The 19,653-nt window shown below is 50.0% G+C and overlaps 1 protein-coding gene across 3 annotated transcripts in view; it reads left to right on the forward strand.

The window, feature by feature from the left end:
• The window catches only part of HACL1 (2-hydroxyacyl-CoA lyase 1), a 370,092-nt gene that overhangs the window by 277,961 nt on the left and 72,478 nt on the right, over window positions 1-19,653 (forward strand). For all 3 annotated transcript variants that reach the window (XM_069648911.1, XM_069648913.1, XM_069648912.1), the window contains one exon: window positions 3,594-3,695. In XM_069648911.1, the coding sequence (XP_069505012.1) occupies window positions 3,594-3,695 (102 nt within the window). The remainder of the gene's footprint in view (window positions 1-3,593; window positions 3,696-19,653) is intronic.

The following is a 19,653-nucleotide window of genomic DNA, read 5'->3' on the forward strand; positions in this document are numbered from 1 at the left end:
TGGTTTCAGGACATGTTAATCTGTGGGAGAGATGTATCAGAACAAGATAAAGTGTTGGAAAAGGTATTGAGCATATTGAGTGGGAGGACTCACAGTAAAGAAAGAAACATTTGTTTTCTGGAGAGACGAGGTAGAGTATCTTGGGCATGTGATTTCCAAAGGAGGTGCTAAGCCACGGAAAGAGTTGGTTTGGACCATAAGAGAAGTGGAAGTACCTACAGTTAAAGGTGTGGGTGCAGGGGAGGAATGACTGCCCCTGATGTGAAGCGGTCAACAAACCTATAAGGAAAAAGAGCCCAATTCACTTGTTTCATTATAATATCTCTGAACAAATTCATAGCATTTTTTAAGAATTTGATTTTATGTGGTTTGTACACATCGCAATGTGACTTCCTGAAAAGTTGAGAGTAGATCAGTATTATGGGTTGCAGGAATTGCATTGCCCAGGATGGCTGCCGTGACTTTCTTTGAACAATGTAGAACATCAAAGTCACGTTAGTGGAATCACGTGAGTTTTATCACGTGATGTGAGTTTGGACTCTATTAGAATTGTGGGGTTACTGCATCCGCAACCTCAAGCCGTTCTATGGTTCCGTCTGGGGCGCGTGGACCCTTGGCTGAGTTGGTTGTGAAATGCCCATGGATTGCAAAAGGGTGTGTGTGTGTGTGTCTGTCTGACTGACTGACTGACTGACTGACTGACTGAGTCAGTCAGTCAGTCAGCATTCTAGGTCCCAAACTGAAAAGTATGTGTTGGAGGTAGGTGAAAGTAGTAAGGGAGACCACGGTGGGGAGTGTGGTGAAGTTTCTTGGTGATAAATTTGCTAGGGAGGGGATTCCAGGTAGTGTTTTAACTGACAATGGTCCTCAATTCATTTGAGAAGAGATTTTTGGAGAAGTACAGGATTAAGCACAAGCAAACTTTCCTGTATCATCTGCAAACAAATTGCAAAATTAACTGATTTTAGTAACTTTTTTTTTCCAGTCATTTTGGTGCTGCCGCCAATATTTGGAAAAATCACAAGCCCCTTTTAAGGAAATGCCCGCCCGCCCGCTGCTGGATTGGATTTCTGTTAAATTCGGGGGTGCGGGTTAACCCCCAAATCCACTTACCTTCCCTGCCCACTCCATTTCGTGGCATGAGTCCCCTTGATCCCCCATAAAGATTCCTTCCACACCCGTGACCTTTGTCTTCTGGTCCGGCTTCGCCCGTCAGGCCCTGCGTGCAGTGTGTGGAGAGGCAAGTGATAGGTCACTTTAGATAGACGGCTGATGGAACATAGTCCCGAAATCTTGGTGTGTTCGTTTAAAATTAGAGGAGTGGTAGGACATGTGGTTGACTTCGAAAATCAGAGGTAGCGGAGAAGGCTCAAATCCCAGCTTCTCCACTTGACCAACATGTGTGATCCTGGTAATTTTACTTTTCCTCGCAGGACCTGATTTTTCGTAACTTTTCAACTTGATATCTCTAAACGTGCCTCGGTTTAGTTTGCACTGTAAAATACATACACGCTGAATCATGTATATGTAATTTCAGGCCTACCTGGCATAGGATGACCACACTTGAGCAAATCAGGCTACACCTACCATTGAGCGCAGCACTTGAGCTTGTCGGGCTGTAACTTGCATTTAATGACTATACATAGTGTGGGAGCCTTGACCTGGCACAAGATAGCACTATTATGTAGTATGAGGCGAGCTTAGCATATTATAGCAGTGCATAGCATGTGAGGCAGGAGTTCGCATATTATGGGTAAACCTGTCATGTGAGACTTAACGGATATGAGATAGCAATAACTGCCCAGATGAGTCCGTAATGTCATAATAAACCCATTCTCCTGACATATATGATGGTTCTGCTGGTTGTGCACATGGGTGACGCAAGAGAACAATACTTATATGCTTAGATTCAATCCAAAACGAACAAAACTTCCACTGTCCCTAAAAGGAAGAACTAAGCTCTCCCTGTGGAGGTCAGATTCGCGCCCTCGCTTCTACATTTTAGGAAGGAGCTCAAGACCCGCCTGTTCAAGGAATGGCTCCTCCCGAACACCCATGTCCACACGCTGTCCACTCCCCACCTTACCTGAGACTTGGTGATCTGTTTCCTCCCCAGTTTCCTTCCCTATTTCGTTCCCTGGTTGCTTGTAGATCCCTTGCTGCCAAATTGCCTGCCCTCTCCCTCACCTTAATAATGATCCCTTGCGATCTCCTTCCTCCTGATGACTTGTAAAGGGCTCTGTTGCTTCCTGAAGCTAGTTCTGTGCTCAGTAAATACTTGAATAATAGTATTTCCACTAAAAGGGTAGTTTTAGGGCCACCCCATAGTAGTAGCAGCAAGTTTATTTATTAAGTGCATACAAACTACCAGTAAAACATTTTTCACGGTGTTGTGCAGACAAACGCACTGTATAATAGTAAGACATTACAGTACATTCAACAAAATGTTTAGTACCCCAAATGTCACACTTATTTATGACACATCAAAAAAAGACCCAAGCTGCTGTTTCAAAGTGAGCTTGGATCCAGGTTGTTCAGTACAGTATTTCTGTATTCAGTATTTCTAATTACAGTTAGATTATTCCATAGTCAGTAGCCCAGTGATGACAAAGGCTTTTCTCCAAATGATGCTCAGGAATGTACCCACCTCCAACAGGTTGTTCAGCTTGATCTCAGGTAACATATTTGCCAATAGGGCTGAGACATATATGATACATTCTCAGGAGCAGCACCGTTCACTATTTTCCAGATGTGTCTGTGTGGGCCTGCTCCTGAATCAGATCTTCAACGGTAGCCACCCTAACTCTCGCCAGACCTGGGAGAAGTGGCCGGATTGTTTCAGTTGAAATATGGCACACACAGCTCTGTTTTGAACTGCTTGTCGTTTGGCAATCATCTTTGATAGGCTAAAATAGAGAGACAAACAATACTGTGCTCGCGCAAAAAGCACTGCCTGAACTAGGGTTTTAAGATGGGCCTATGTCTAGTAGGTAACCACTGAATGATACTATACAGATGGAAATGGGCGCCTCTTAGAACAACATCTACTTGCGGAACAAAGGACAACTGATGATCCAACAAAACAGAGAGTGAGGTGCCTCCTGTGATACTTGGCTTCTGTTTGGTACTTGTCAAAGGAGGGGATGAATGGGCTTTTCTCAGGGGTGCATCAGACCTACAGGTGGGTGTTGCCCCGTTTGTTGGTCTTACACCCTTTCTTTAAGGAGAGTTTTAAAGTACTTTTTTCTCTGACCGAATTTCTGTCCATGTCTCCACTCATACCAATACTCTTATCATGTGGGACAACCTGTTTCTTTATGTGGACAATTTCAAACAACTTGCCTTTGCAACTATTTAATCACAAATTTGTTCACAATTTTTGATCAGCATTTTTTTGCCTTCTAATTTCATTTTTTGTGCAACTACGGTGGTTTGCTGATACAAGTGATGAGAACATTATTTTGTATCATATAACTGAAAATAATAAAGTATGCCATGTATTAAAATTATTTAATAGCTTATAAAATCAGGAAAACTCATTGGACACAAAGGCATTTTGCTTTGGGCTGAATCTTTCTTTTGCTTGTTCTCAGATTTCTGAGCGCCTGGAGCAGTTCTCATGGAAGTTTCCACACAGCTCTGAGTGGTGGGAGGTGCTGAAAAGCAAAATCAAGACCAATGTGGACAACTCCAAGGTATGGGTACCGGCACTGTGGTGAACAATGGCTGTTGCCCTCCCCCCATTGCCTTCGGTTACAAGCCCTTCTCCCAGCTTTCCTGGATCCTGCACCGCTTTGCAGGACTTCTCCCTCTTTAAACGGGGCATCCTTTGCCCATATTACCCTTAGCTTCACTATTTGAGCCCTATTGGCTTACCAGAATATCTCATTTCTAATGATATAGACCCTCTGTCCCAATCAGGGTCCCTTCTTCTGCACCCTCACTCCCATTCACAAACCATCTTCCCCATATCTGAAATTATCCCTGACTCTCCCCCACCTCCCCTGCTTCCCACTCAGTGAGCGGGCCCTGCTGCTTTATCAGAATGACTTCATTGATCAGATCCCCGGCCCATATTATGGCCTTACAATATACTTGAAATGTGTTTGAATTTTTTAAAGAAATGTTCTTATCTATTCAAGGGAAGTGCATTACCAAGTTTGAACTATGAATCCTATGTAACGAAAGTTTCTATGAATAAAATAAAAATGATTTTAAAAGTTTCATAATTGGAGTATGTTATGGAGGGTAATGAGGAATTTTAATTCACTGGTTATTGCCATTCCTACTGTACATCATGATTTGTTCAGTTTTTTTTTTTTTTTTAAGTACGGGGATGGCAGAGGACTAGATTGTAGAGATCACAGTGCTGATTAAACAGTGTGATATGTTATTTATAACGCATTTAATACCCAGAGGTTTCTAAGCTTGGACCCGGGGATCTAACCTGTATTGCTCTGTCATCTTGCTTCCCAGGCGAGCATGTTGCTGCTGATCTATCTTTCTGAGACATGGGGAACCTTGCTGCCAATGACTAAGTTTTTGTTAGACGGTGCCCTTTCATCTCAAAAATTGTTTAACCAAGAGGTCTTTTTCAAGGTATGTGGTTATTGTTGAGTTTGGATTCGGAGCACCTCAATAGGGCCTCTCGTTAAGTAACAACCTTTAGAGGGGATTGTGTCCTTCGACGTATTCCACATCTTTGACAGTAATTACCACAGCTGTGCTGCTTCGGAAAGCTTTTTCAGCGTAGGTGTCCTGCGTTGATGACGTCGATACGCTCCCTCGAGGGCCTCCATTGAGGGTCGACGTCCCTGGATGTTATATCTCGTGCGTCCTTAGCCACAGTTTCGTTTTTTCCGCGAACGCGTTCGCTTCGGAATCTCGGCGTGCTCGATTCTACTACTTCGTTGTGACAGTTTGAGATCATGTCTTTGTCGTCTTCTACCCCGAAGTCGGGCTTCAGAAAGTGTCGGGACTGCAGCTCCAAAATGTCCATCATGGACCCGCACGACGTCTGCCTCTGGTGCCGGGCGAAAGCCACGCCACCGACAACTGTGATGACTGCCAGTCCCTGGCTTCAAAGGCCTTGCGGGAGCGGAAGAAGATGCTAACTGTAGGTAGGGTATCTAAAACCCGTAAGCCGAAGTCTGCTGGACTTTCGACCGACGACTCGAGGGGTGACTCTCCGCATCGGCGTAAGTCCAGGGGGTCTCGGAGTGGTTCCCGCCATTCCTCTGCCTCTTCTAGGCACTCTCGGAAGAGCGACACCGGTCGCCTTCCCCGTCCTCGTCAGAGGACTCCGCCAGAAGGCAGGCAGCTTGTCCCACCAAGCATTCATCGCTGGCGGAATGGGACGCATTCCTCAAGGAGATGATGGCGATTTTCGAATCGCAGGGCACCGTTCCATCCGCGCCTTCAAGAGAAGCCGGCAAGGAACTAGCTAGAGCCACCGCTCGCACGCCTTCGGCGCGATCATCGGGAGCCGTCGAGGTCCCGATCGGACAAGGTTTATTGCCATAGCTGTGCCAGGTCCAGGTCCTGGTCCTCGACGCCATTGAGACCGTCGGAGCCTGTGAGGCCTTTTAAGAAGGCATCCACGCCGTCGGCGCCATGTCCGTCGAGGGACTCTCTCGAGGCTCCGGCTCCGAGGAAGTCATTGACGCCGAAGCTGTCGAAGGACACGCTCGGGGCTCCTGCCTCGAAGCCGTTGTCGAAGTCGTCGGCACCTTGGTCGACGTCGACGGCCATTCCATCGGCGCCCTCACCGACTTTTGAGTAAAATTTAACGGAGGTTCCCGGGAGGGCTCTGGAAACTCTGAGGAAGGCCCTCAGTAAGTCAGTGAGGCCTGTCTTTGAGCCCTTCTCTAGCCATCCCCCCAGGCTTGATTTATTCCAGCCTTTGAACTACAATTCAGAGGTGGAAGAAGGGTCGGATGAGGAGGGGGCGGTGCCGCCTGAGGTTCCTGATGACCTGTTGTCTGGTCACAGCCAAATGAAGACCAGCGTCAGTTCTTACATGGCACCAGTGGTCTGGACACCTCTCCGGAGGTTGTTTGGCAGGCCAGGCCTGAGCTACACATGCCGAGTCCTCGTACATGCGTCTCATGTTGAGGGTCACTGAGTACTTGGGGTGGTCTGCTCCACCTGTGGATTTTCTGAAGGATGATCTTGACAGACATCCTGGACCAAGGTCCACCTACTGACCCGGTGTTGCCGTGTCATATGGCCTTACAAAGAAGTCTCTTCCAAAAAAATACCGTCCAGCTAGTGGTGATACCTGCTACTTGTCTACGCACCCCACTCCGGAGAGTTTGGTGGTGCAGGCGGCTACGGCCCCAGCGAATCAGGCTGCGTACCCTACCATCCCTCCTGATAGGGACGACAAGCACTTTGATGGTTGGGCGAAGAAAGTATTTTCATTTGGTGGTATGGCTTTAAAGGCAGCCAACTCCGTTTGTGCCTTGGCAAGATTCACTCACACTCTGTGGAATTGTGCAACTTTGGCGGCTGAACATATTCCTGAAGGAGGAACATGATGGTTTTCTAGCCCTCATTTCAAGATGGCAAGGATGCCATGTGTGAATCCGTTCAGTCACGTCTGGACGTGGCAGACTGTGTCAGCCGGTCCATGGCGGCGAGCACCGTGATGCGCAGGTTTGCGTGGTTGTGGAAGTTGGGGTTTGCTCCTGATATACAGTTCCGGCTTCTCAACTTGCCATTTGATGGTGTCCATCTTTTTGACAGCAAGGCTGACGAGATCCTTGAGAGGTTGCAGACCTCCAAAGCTGCAGCGAAGTCCTTGAGCGCTGCAGTACGTCAACCCATGCCTTTTCATCCTAGGGGACCGCAATGGAGGAGAGGTTCCTTTCGATACTACTCTTCCTTTGGTAGACCGAGAGGAGCTACCTGTCAAAGGGGCCAACATAGGAGTACCAGAGGTGGAAAACAAGGTACTCGAGGTGCCAAAGCCACTCGGGCAGTTGCCTCTTTGCCCTCAGGCATGCCGCAGCCGTATCAGCTCAGTCATGAGGCCATGTCCCTTGGTTCGCCGGTTGGGGGAAGACAGACGCAGCATCTTGTAGAATGGCATGCCATTACTTCAGATGTGTGGGTTGTGGAGATCATAGCCCACGACTACGGTCGTCCTTTCCGGCAGAGGCCTCAAGACAATCCACCGGAGAAGCGCTCTTTGAAGCGTACAGATCAGCTCCTTGCGCAGGAAATCCTATCTCTGCTGGTGAAAGGCGCCATAGAACTGGTGCCTGTAGCAGAGAGGAACAAGGGATGGTATTCCCCATATTTTTTGATCCCGAAAAAAGACGGAGGATTGAGACCCATCATGGACTTGCATGGTTTGAACAAGCTCCTCAGGAAGGACAAGTTCAAGATGGTTACTCTTTCTGAAGTCCTCCAAGCCCTTCAACTTCAGGATTGGTTGGTGTCTCTCGACCTCAAGGGTTCTTACTTTCATGTGCCGATTCATCCCAAGCACAGGAAGTACCTGAGGTTCGCGGTTGGCAACTTGCATTTTCAGTTTCGGGTCCTGCCGTTAGGATTGACCTCCGCCCCGAGGGTCTTCACCAAGCTGATGGTGGTGGCCGCGCATCTCAGGAAAGTGGGGATTCACATCTACCCCTACCTGGACGATTGGTTGATCAGGGCACGCTCTCCTGAGCAAGTCTTGGATCATCTGTACGTCACCTGCCATTCCCTTCACAGGCTGGGCTTCCCCCTCAACTTAACGACTCATGTGACACCTAACCAGCGGCTCCAGTGCATCGTAGCAGTGCTCGACACATCCCTGGGGATGTGTTCTCCTCCTCAGGTGAGGGCTCATCACATTCTGCAGATGGCAAACAAGTTTAAACGTGCCCAGAGTCTCCTGGCATTCGAGCTCTTGAGGTAGCTCGGCCTCATGGCATGCTGCATTTTCCTGATGCCAGAGGGCAGGCTGCGGATGAGATCTCTGCAGTGGGCTCTCAAGATGCAGTGGTCGCAGTTCTCTGGCAGGATGTCGGATCCCGTTTAGATTCCGCCCTCGGTCGGCCCGGACCTTCTGTGGTGGGCCAGCAAAGGAAATCTGTTTAAGGGGGCTCAGTTTTGGCAACCGTTGCCAGAGGCGACGATCGTGACGGTCGCATCTCTCATGGGGTGGGGAGCTCATGCCAACGAGTTGACGGCCAGCGGCCGTTGGTCTCCGTCGGAGTCCAGACTCCACATCAATCTGTTAGAGCTGCGGGCTGTCAGGCTAGCCCTGAAGGCTTTTCTGACATCTGTGCGGGAGAAGAATGTCCTGATTATAATGGACAATAGTGGCCATGCACTACCTCAACAATAAGGGGGTGAGGGGCAGGGTCACTCCCATTGTGCAGGGAGGCGATGCAGCTCTGGTTCTGGGCCATCCAGAAGGAAATTTCGATCTCGGCAGTTCATCTGGCCGGAGACGAAAACGCGGCGGCGGACGCTCTGAGCAGGCAGAGCACAGTCTCTCATGAGTGGGAGCTGGCTCACGATGTTCTGTTGGAAATCGTCGCCCTTTGGGGAACCCCACAAGTGGATCTCTTCGCCACCAGTGTCCACCGGAAGTGCGAAAGATTCTGCTCGCTTGATTTCCTCCAAAAGGTGCCTTGAGGGATGCCTTTGTAGTTTGAGTGGTCCTTCCCACTGCTGTACGCGTTCCATCCAGCCCCCGTTGTTCCGCAAGTGTTGTGGAGGTTACGCAGGTTGGGTACCCGGATGATCCTCATTGCTCCGGCATGGGTCAGGAGAGCGTGGTACCCGTTTTTTTTAGATATGTCCATCTGCCCTCCATGTCATCTTCCCTACCGAAACGATCTGCTCTCACGGGGGTGGGGGGGTTTGAGTTCTCCATCCAGAGGTCAAGTCTCTCAGCCTTCATGCTGGTATCTGAAAGGCTGAGGTATAACAATTATAACAATTGGGACCTCCCTGAAGACATGATGGGGGTGTTGCTTTCGGCCAGAAGGCCCGCAACGAAATCCCTGTACTGTTGCCGTTGGAGGAAGTTCTGCGACTGGTGCAGGGTACAGAGTGTGGATCCTTTTCAATGTTCCATTCCTTTGGTTTTGTTTTGTTTTTTTTGCTTTCTTTAGCCCACAAGGGCCTGCAAGTAGGTACCATTAAGGGGTACCTGGCGGCGCTGTCCATATATAAGCACTCCTCTGAGGAATGTTCTTACTTTAAGATCCCTTTATTTTCTCAGTTTCTAAAAGGGCTAACTAATGTGTTTCCTACATCACCTATCCAGGTGCTCGGATGGGATTTGAATTTGGTTCTAAAGTTCGTAATGGGAGCTCCGTTTGAGCCCTTATATTCTTGCCCGCTGAGACTGTTGTCCTATAAGACTATTTTTGGTTGTGGTTACTTCCGCACGCAGAGTGAGTGAATTGCAGGCACTCTCCGCCAAGCCACCTTTCACAGTGTTCCTTAGGATTCGTCCCTTTCTTCCGAATGTTGTCGGAATTTCATTTACGCCAGAAGGTGGTTCTTCCGGCCTTCTATCCGCCTCCGCATTCCGGTAAGGAAGAGGAGAGGCTCCATGGGTTGGACCCTAGGAGAGCTTTGAGTTTCTATCTCTCACGGATGTCCCGGGTCAGAGTGGATGATCAGCTCTTTGTTGGTTACGCTGGAAGGCGTTTAGGTCAGGCTGTTTCCAAACAGACCTTGTCGAGATAGATCATTTTGACAATCTCTGAATGTTACCGGTTGGCGGGTAAGGACCCTCCAGTAGGCTTACGGGCTCACTCTACTAGGGGTGTGGCTGCCTCCACAGCTTTACAGAAGGGCGTTCTGATTCGCAGTATTTGGGAAGCAGCCACTTGGGCTTCTGTCCATACTTTTGTGAGACGCTATTCCCTGGATTCTATCCATGGGCAAGATTTGGCCTTTGATAAGGCAGTCCTATATTCTGCAATTTGATTGGGCATTCTAAATTGATGAATTTGTAAATTCTTTTCCCACCTCCATACGTTGGTACTGCTTTAGGAGTCTGTCAAAGATGTGAAATACGTCGGAGGTCACAATCCCCTCGAAGAACAAGTTACTTATTTTACCTGGTAACGTTATTTCTATGGGATGTTCCTCCGACATATTCCACATCGTACCCTCCCAGCCTGCCCCTCTACTGAATTTCTTATGCGATTGCAGCTTAGGTTTCCGCAAGGCTTTCTGCTGTCATACTGGCAGGTGGTTGGTGCCACACGTTCTGGGAAAAAACTACAACTGAGGGTACGGCATCGTGCGTCCTAGATATAACATCCGGTGACGTCGACCGTCGATGGAGGCCCTCCAGGGAGCGTATCGACGTCATGGTAATTACTGTCAAAGATGTTGAATATGTTGGAGGAACATCCCATTGAAAGAACGTTACCAGGTAAGATAAGTAACTTGTTCTTCGAGGGGATTGGGTCCTCCGACGTATTCCATATCTATGACATGTAATCACCACAGCTGTGCTGCTTCGGAAACTTTTTTCTGCGTCGATGCGCCGTCGTCGAGGACCTCCTCCAACGTCCGACGTCATCCGATGTGATAAGTAGGATGCACGACGCCCGTAGCCTCAGTTCAGTTTTTTCCGCGAACGTGTTGCTTTGTGATTCTCGGTTCACGCCTCGACTCTTTGGAGTTCTGTTCTTCTCGGTTCTTCGAACCTGTTCGTTTTGTGAAAATCCTTCGTGTGAAGATGTCTTCTACTTCGTCTTCGACCCCGCGTCCGGGTTTCAAGAAGTGCGGGGAGTGTGGGTCCAAGATGTCGGTGACGGACTCGCACGACGCCTGCCTCTGGTGCCTCGGGGAGGCCCACGACACGGATGACTGTATCGACTGCCAGTCGCTCACGTCCAAAGCCTTAAGCGAACGTAAGAAGAAGTTGTCGGTAGGTCGGGTGTCCAAGCCCAGGAAGTCTAAGTCTGCGGGGCTTTCGACGGATGATTCGAGGGGTGACTCTCCGCGTCATCGTCGGAAGTCTCCTGGGTCTCCTTCTAGCTTTCGGTCTCGCCACTCCTCAGCCTCTTCGAGGCATTCTCGGAAGCGCCGACACCGGTCGTCTTCCAGGTCCTCTTCGGAGGACTCTGCCCGGCACGTCGCTTACCCCACCAGCCGTGCGACGTCGGAGGAATGGGCTTCCTTCGGGAAGAAAATGCTGGCGATTCTTGAGCCGCAGGGTACTATGCCGTCCGCGCCCCCGAGTGGGGTCGGTCGTGAGAGGTCGAGAGACACCGCTCGCAAGAGTGGTCGGCACGGGTCACGGGAGAGGTCCCGTTCGGACAAGGAGACTCGTTCTCGACGTACCCGTTCCAGGTCCCGGTCCTCGACGCGTTCGAGACCGCGTGCACCTGTGAGGTCTTCGAGGAAGACATCGACGTCTGAGGCGTCGACAGGCTTTCTCGAGGCTCCGGCTCCGAGGACGTTGTCGAAGCCGTCGACGCTCAGGTCGTCCAGGGACACGCTCGAGGCTCCGGCTTCGAGGGCTGTGTCGACGCCGCCGTTGCTGGAGGCGCTGCATCTGACGTCAACGCCGATTTCCTTGACGCCGATCCTCTCGGCACCGATGCCGGTTCTCTCGACGCCGGTGCCGATTCGCTCGACGCCATCGACGCCTTTCGTGTCGGAGGTGCCCCGTGGCACGGGAGAACCCCCTAGGAAGGCTCTGGTTAAGAGCAAGCACTTTCGGGTGCCTTCTTTTCGCCACCTGGACTATATTTCAGAGGCGGATGAGGATTCTGATGGCCTGGTTCTTAGTCAGGTTCCAGATGAAATTGTCTCGGGCCATAGTCAGTTTGACGATTTGAGACAGTCACTGCATGATGCCAGTGGACTGGACACCTCTCCGGAGGTGGAGTTTTGTAGGCCTGAGCTTGGCTCTCATGCCGATTCCTCATACCGGCGCCTTATGGCTAGGGTTTCTGAGTACTTAGGATGGTCTGCTCCCCCAGGGGTGTTTGTGCAGGATGATCTGACGGACATCCTTGATGTTGGTCCCCTAACTGATCCGGTACTGCCGTTCCATATGGCTTTACAGAGAAGGGTGGCGGCGGCTTGGACTGCTCCGGAGAGTCTCCCGGCGGTGGGCAGATCCTTGTCGCGAAAATACCGCCCAGCCAGTAGCGACCCCTGCTACTTGACCAGGCACCCTACTCCGGAGAGTTTGGTGGTGCAGGCGGCCACGGCCCCGGCAAAGCAGGCGTCGTACCCTACCATCCCTCCTGATAGGGACGACAAACGTGTTGATGGCTGGGCGAAGAAAGTGTTTTCTTCTGGTGGTATGGCGCTTCAGGCGGCCAACTCCATTTGTGCCTTGTCTCGTTTCACACACACTCTGTGGAACTGTGTTGCGTTAGCGGCTGAACATATTCCCGAAGGGGACGAACGGGATGGTTTCCTTGCTATGGTCCAGGATGGTAAGGATGCCATGTGTGAGTCCGTTCAGTCGGGTTTGGACTTAGCTGAATGCGTCAGTAGGTCCATGGCGGCGAGCACCGTGATACACAGGTTTGCGTGGTTGCGGAAGTCGGGGTTTGCTCCTGATGTGCAGTCTCGGCTCCTCAACATGCCCTTTGACGGTGAACACCTTTTTGGCCGCAAGGCTGACGAGAGCCTTGAGAGGTTGCAGACCTCGAAAGCTGCAGCGAAGTCGTTGGGCGCTGCAGTTCGCCAACCTCCGCCTTTTCGTCCTAGGGGACAGCAGTGGAGGGGGTGGTTCCTTTCGCTATTACTCGTCCTTCAGTAAAGCGAGAGGAGCTGGCAGTCAAAGAGGCCAACGCAGGGGTACCAGAGGTGGACGACAGGGTACCCGTGGTGCCAAGGCCGCTCGGGCAGTTGCCTCTTTGCCCTTGGGTAACACCGCGGTCGCTCCCATTCAGTCATGAGGCCATGTCCCATGGTTCGCCGGTTGGGGGAAGGCTGGCGCAGCATCTTGTAGAGTGGCAAGCCATTACTTCAGATGTGTGGGTTCTGGAGATCATAACCCACGGCTACTGTCTTCCTTTTCGGCACAGGCCTCGCGACAATCCACCGGGGAACCTCTCTTTGCAGAGTCCGGATCCGCTCCTTGCGCAGGAAATTCAAGCCCTGCTGGAGAAAGGCGCCATAGAACTGGTGCCTGTAGCGGAGAGGAACATGGGATGGTATTCCCCTTATTTTTTGGTTTCGAAGAAAGACTGGGGATTGAGACCCATCATGGACTTGCGCGGTTTGAACAAACTCCTCAGGAAGGACAAGTTCAAGATGGTTACTCTCTCTCAAGTCCTCCAGTCCCTTCAGCTTCAGGACTGATTGGTGTCACTCGACCTCAAGGATGCTTACTTCCATGTGCCGATCCATCCCAAGCACAGGAAGTACCTGAGGTTCGCGGTTGCCGACTCGCACTTTCAGTTTCGGGTCCTGCCGTTCGGATTGACCTCCGCCCGAGGGTTTTCACCAAGCTCATGGTGGTGGTGGCAGCGCATCTCAGGCAAGGGGGGATTCACGTCTACCCCTACCTGGACGATTGGTTGATCAGGGGGAGCTCTCCCGAGCAAGTCCTGGATCATCTGTCCGTCGCCTGCCACTCCCTTCACAGGCTGGGCTTCTCCCTCAATTTAAAGAAGTCCCATTTGACGCCAACACAGCGGCTCCAGTACATCGGAGCAGTGCTCAACACTTCCCTGGGGCAGTGTTTTCCTCCCCAGGTGAGGGCTCTTCCCATTCAGCAGATGGTGCACAAGTTTCAGCATGCCCAGACGCTCCCAGCGTTCGAGTTCTTGAGGCTGCTCGGCCTCATGGCATCCTGCATTCTTCTGGTGCCAGAGGCTCGCCTGCGGATGAGATCTTTGCAGTGGGCGCTCAAGACGCAATGGTCGCAGTCCTCCGGCAGGATGTCGGACCCGGTTCAGGTGCCGCCCTCGGTCGCCCGGGACCTTCTGTGGTGGGCCGTCGAAGCCAACTTGATGAAGGGGGCTCCTTTTTGGCTTCCCTGGCCGGAGGTGACGATCGTGACGGATGCATCCCTCACAGGTTGGGGAGCTCATGTCAACGGGCTGACAGTCAGCGGTCGTTGGTCTCCGTCGGAGTCCAGACTCGATATCAATCTGTTGGAGCTGAGGGCCGTCAGGCTAGCCCTGAAGGCTTTTCTGACGACTGTGCGAGGAAAGAGTGCCCTGATCCTGACGGACAACACAGTGGCCATGCACTACCTCAACAAAAAGGGGGGGGGCAGGGTCACTTCCTCTGTGCAGGGAGGCGATGCAGCTCGAGTTCTGGGCCATCCAGCAGGAAGTTTCGATCTCGGAAGTTCATCTGGCCGGAGACGAAAACGTGACGGCGGACGCTCTGAGCAGGCAGAGCACGATCTCTCACGAGTGGGAGTTGGCTCAGGAGATTCTCCTGGAGATCTTCGCCCTTTGGGGGACCCCTCAAGTGGATCTCTTCGCCTCCAGTGTCAACCGGAAGTGCGAAAGGTTTTGCTCTCGGGAATTTCCTCCAAAAGGAGCCTTGGGAGACGCGTTCGTGGTGGAGTGGTCGTTCCCGCTGCTGTACGCGTTTCCTCCAGTCCCCGTCATCCCGCAAGTGCTGCGGAGGTTACGGAAGTTCGGTTCCCGGATGATCCTCATTGCTCCGGCGTGGGCTCGGAGGACGTGGTACCCGGACCTTCTCGACTTGTCCATCTGCCCTCTGCGTCATCTTCCCTACCGAGACGATCTGCTCTCACGGGAGGGGGGTCAGGTTCTCCATCCAGAGGTCAGATCCCTCAACCTTCACGCTTGGCTTCTGAAAGGTTGAGGTATATGGATTGGGACCTCCCTGAAGACGTGATGGAGGTGTTGCTTTCGGCCCGAAGGCCAGCAACTAAGTCTCTGTACCGTTGGCGTAAGTTCTGCGACTGGTGCCGAGTTCAGAATGTGGATCCTTTTGCATGTGACATCCCCATGGTTCTGTCCTTTTTACTTTCTTTGGCCCACATGGGCTTGCAAGTGGGTACCATTAAAGGTTACCTGGCGGCGCTGTCCATCTTTAAGCGCTCGTCTGAAGAGTGTTCTTACTTTAAAATCCCTTTAATTTCACAGTTTCTGAAAGGGCTCACTAATTTGTTCCCTCCGTCACCTTTCCTGGTGCCCGGTTGGGATTTAAACCTTGTTCTTAAGTTTCTTATGGGTGCTCCGTTTGAGCCTTTACATTCTTGCCCTTTGAGGCTGTTAACTCTGAAAACTGTGTTTTTAGTTGCGGTTACTTCCGCTCGCAGAGTAAGTGAGTTACAGGCACTTTCAGTTAAGCCACCCTTCACTGTATTTCACAAGGACAGGGTTGTCCTTAAAGTTCGTCCTTCTTTTCTTCCGAAGGTAGTGACGGAATTTCATTTGGCCCGGAAGGTTGTTCTTCTGGCATTCTATCCTCCTCCGCATCCTGGTAAGGAAGAGGAGAGGCTCCATAGGCTTGATCCTAGGAGAGCTTTAAGCTTTTATGTTTCACGCATGTCCCGGGTCAGAGTGGACGATCAACTCTTTATTGGTTACGCTGGAAAGCGTTTAGGGCAAGCTGTGACGAAACAGACTTTGTCTCGCTGGATTATTTTGGCCATCTCGGAGTGCTACCGCTTGGCGGGTAAGGACCCACCGGCTGGCTTGCGGGCCCATTCTACCGGGGGTATGGCTGCATCTACTGCCCTGCAGAGGGGTGTTCCTATTCGCAACATCTGTGATGCAGCCACCTGGGCTTCGGTACATACATTTGTATGTCACTATTCCCTTGATTCCATCCGAGGACAGGCTCTGCTATTTGATTGACTATTCTAAATTTTGATTTTAAATTCTTTCCCTCCTCCTTGCTCTGGTACTGCTTTGGGAGTCTGTCATAGATATGGAATACGTCGGAGGACCCAATCCCCTCGAAGAACAAGTTACTTTCTTACCTGGTAACGTTCTTTCGATGGGATGGTCCGACGACGTATTCCATATCGCTCCCGCCCTGCCTTCCCCGCTGCAGAATTTCTTTTGCGATTGCAGCTTACGTTCCGCAAGGCTTTGTGTCTGGCTGGCAGTTGACTAATGTCACACGTTCTGGGGGAAAAAACTACAACTGAGGCTACGGGCGTCGTGCGTCCTACTTATCACATCGGATGACGTCGGACGTCGGAGGAGGTCCTCGACGATGGCGCATCGACGTCATCGACGCAGGACGCAGACGCCGAAAAAAGTTTCCGAAGCAGCACAGCTGTGGTAATTACATGTCATAGATATGGAATACGTCGTCGGACCATCCCATCGAAAGAACATTACCAGGTAAGAAAGTAACTTGTTCTTTTTGGCTAGAGGGGCCTCTGTCTCGAAATGAGCGATCACAGCTATCTTTTGAAAGACCGCTCATCTCGAGACAGAGGCCCCATAGCATAAAAAGTTTGTTACTTAACTAGAGGCCCATTCAGGAACTCCGTATCAACATTCATCACCTTGTCTCGCAATTACCACATGCCTTGAAAAAGACCCCTGTCGGGTCGAAACACGTGTTGGCTGAAAGGTGCAATTAAAATCATCATGCTATAAAACAATAAGATGCTTCTGCCAATTTCTACATGCATAGTATAGATTACCAGGTGTAATTACGCAACCGTGTTTGGTACGTTTTTTTTTTTTGTTTGTTTTTTTGTTTTCGTACTTGGTATTTTCAAAACCAAATATAAACGGCGGACAAAAATGCCCCTTTCCTATTGAGGTTTTCTCCCATGATGAAGTTGCCCTATTAACTGCAAACAAATTGAACGAGAGGGATGATTTATATAACGTGAACTGCATGACTAAATCACCTCCCCGCACTAGATCTCTCTGCAGAGAGGAAGTGCTAAAGAAGAGAGCCAGAGGCCTCTATCTGTGGAGAATGTAGTATTTCTTGAGGCACTCATTAAAACAAGATGATCAGGTGCTTGCCTAATGTTCTTAGGCAGCAACATACAACTAACAACAACTCCATCAGATGCATCATATTTAGGGAATTAAAAGGATCTTATTTTTGGTAGAACTCATTGATGTAAATGGTTGTGCCAGAGAATTAGAACATTTAGGTATTCTGGTGTGGAATCCCAGGTACAATGCCTTGAATGGCATACGTTGTTGTTTTTTGCGGTAAGGCAGTGCAGGGATTTCATATCTTCATGATGTGGTTCTGTTTTTGGAGACGCAGAACAAGCCTAATTGCATATTTCTGGGTCGCCTGCAACCTTTTGCTAGCAGAATCCGTAAGACCTACGAGAAGGGAGTTTCAGTAATCTAAAAGGGAATTGATCCAGGCCCCCTGTATCACCATAGGGGCCTTCTGCAGGAAAGAAGGGAATAATTTGTTCCAGGTTTCATCCAGAAGAAACAATTCTTTTTGAGTTGATGGATGTTTGGGAGAAGGAGTCTTGTTGAGTCCATGAAAGCACCAAGGTTCCGCAAAGGGGGAAGCTCTATTGCAGGGATAAGCCCTTTGCAGATCGAGTTGGGTCCAAGACCATGGATTTCAGTGTTGGACTAGTTCAACTGCAACCATTTTCTTCTCATTCACAACTGAATGGGAGAAAGACAGATTATGTAGTGAGAAAGCCGATAGATGGACACCAGCTCGTGTATAAGCTGGGTCTTGCTCTGACTGATGACCAATTTTGTATACTCTAATGAAATTATGTTAAAGAGGGGCCGAATGTACACATTGAAAAGAAAAGGTGGGATGGGAGAGAGCTGCGGGACTCTAGTCTGTGACGGATGGGCTGCATGACTGTAGTACCACCTGTTGAGGGAAGACGACGACCAGTCGATGTCATGAACCGCCGATTACGTCCATTCTGGGCTTCATGGTCCATGATGCATCGAGGTCTGAACTCTGTGATCCTTCCAACATGGCCGTCAATTTCGAAACGCTGCTTATCAGCCCTTGCGCGTTACGTTCAACTTCCTACTAAACTGCCACTTCCCCGTGGCTCTGCGCGTCTCAACGCTACTGCTTGGAGTAGTCGGACGTGTGTTGCCAGAGTCCGCTCGGCTCCCTTCCGAGTCCTTGTTCCCATCTTCCTGATTATATTTCCCGCTCGTTCCCTTTCCTTTTCCTACCTATTTTCTGTGCTTCATTCCTGGATCCTTTCTGTGCTCGATCCTACGATGTTTCTGTACCTCCGAGTCAGGACACTGTTCCCTTCCTGGTTCCCGGTTCTGGATGTTTGAACGCTACCCACCGTAAGACATTTGTAAACCTCACGCTGAAATCCGAAGATCTGCACACGGGCCTGTATAAATCCCGGACAGTACGAAAGAAGGAAGTCCCTTCCAAGAGGGTCGCAAGTAAAGAGAAACGGGTGAGAAGGGGAGAGACTTGTGACAGTCGAGGCCTTTCGGTGTCGAATTCGAAGAGGGTCTGTTAATCAGAACTCCATGGTCCACTGTGTTCCGCCACCAAGAGAGCTAATAAATTTGAATGACAGCACCCCAAATCTGTAGCTTCCATGCCAGCATTCCAGAAGGCTAAAAGGGCAGAAGCCATCTCATGTTCTGGGCTAACTCCAGATTGATGGTCATCCAGAATGTTATTAGTCAGTGCAACATGTTGGATCTATATGGTAGCTGTGGCCTCTGAGTTTACATAGTTTAAGGGTGGTTAGTTATTGCCTGGTAATTGGCAGGGTTATCTGGGTCCAAGATGTATTTCTTGAGCGGAGAGATCATTGCATGTTTCAGGAAAAGATATGTCCCAAAAGGAGGGACAAACAACCTGGAGTACTGTGCGCGTCAGATATGCCTGAGAGTTTTAAAGTTTAATGCTGGTAAATGTGGTCTCCGCTTCTAAGTTAGAGACGGATTAGAAGCTAAACAAGCTGGTTCATGTACCTCTTTGAGATGTTTATGGGGACACCCTTCTGGCTATCGGTACCAGAAAGTCTCCTAGCTCCAGAAGGTGGTTGGAACCTTGTTGCGTTGCTCAGGGGAAGACGCCAACGATCTCTAGATGGCAGGTGTCGGGGAGGAAAGCTTCTGAAATACTGTAAAACCACGGGTCATACCTTATTTTAGTTTAACAAACCTTGAAAAGTGCAGTGCCATAAGATAAGCTGGAGACACTATTGAAGATTCAGACCAGATACCAGATCGTTGCAGTTGCCCTGATGTAAAGAGCTATCAAGTAGTAGAGCCAAAAGCAAGATTAAAGAAGGAGTTAGACATATTCCTAAAACAATGAGAGATGAGTACCTGAGAAGCCCGGCCAATATGAGTAATGGGCATTACTTGGAGCAGTAAATAATTGTACAAGGAAATGATCAGACCAGGTAATCGGCACTGTGTGTGAGAAAACTAAATTGTACATACTGTACCTGCAATATTATCCAAGGAGTGGGTCCTACGTTTGTGCTCGAAAAATTAAACATGGAGCAAATCTCTGCAAAGACGGTGCTAAGAGGAATGGAGCAACCTTCTAGGTGAATACTAAAATTAGCAAGATGGACGATTTGATCATACGTGCAGTGAATGCTTTAAAGAAAGGTGGCTGACTTCTTGTGTGTGACGGGGCCTGGTGGCGTAACAATGTCTTGGACAAGTGCTCTGAAAGCTGTCTCTTCGCTATTAATATCCATAGCCCCATTAAGTAGATTGGGCCGTCTATTAAGTTGACGTCTCCTTTTTCAGCAATAACGGC

This window comes from Ambystoma mexicanum, chromosome 2q (assembly GCF_040938575.1).
Source record: "Ambystoma mexicanum isolate Mex_15411 chromosome 2q, UKY_AmexF1_1, whole genome shotgun sequence".
NCBI lineage: Eukaryota > Metazoa > Chordata > Amphibia > Caudata > Ambystomatidae > Ambystoma > Ambystoma mexicanum.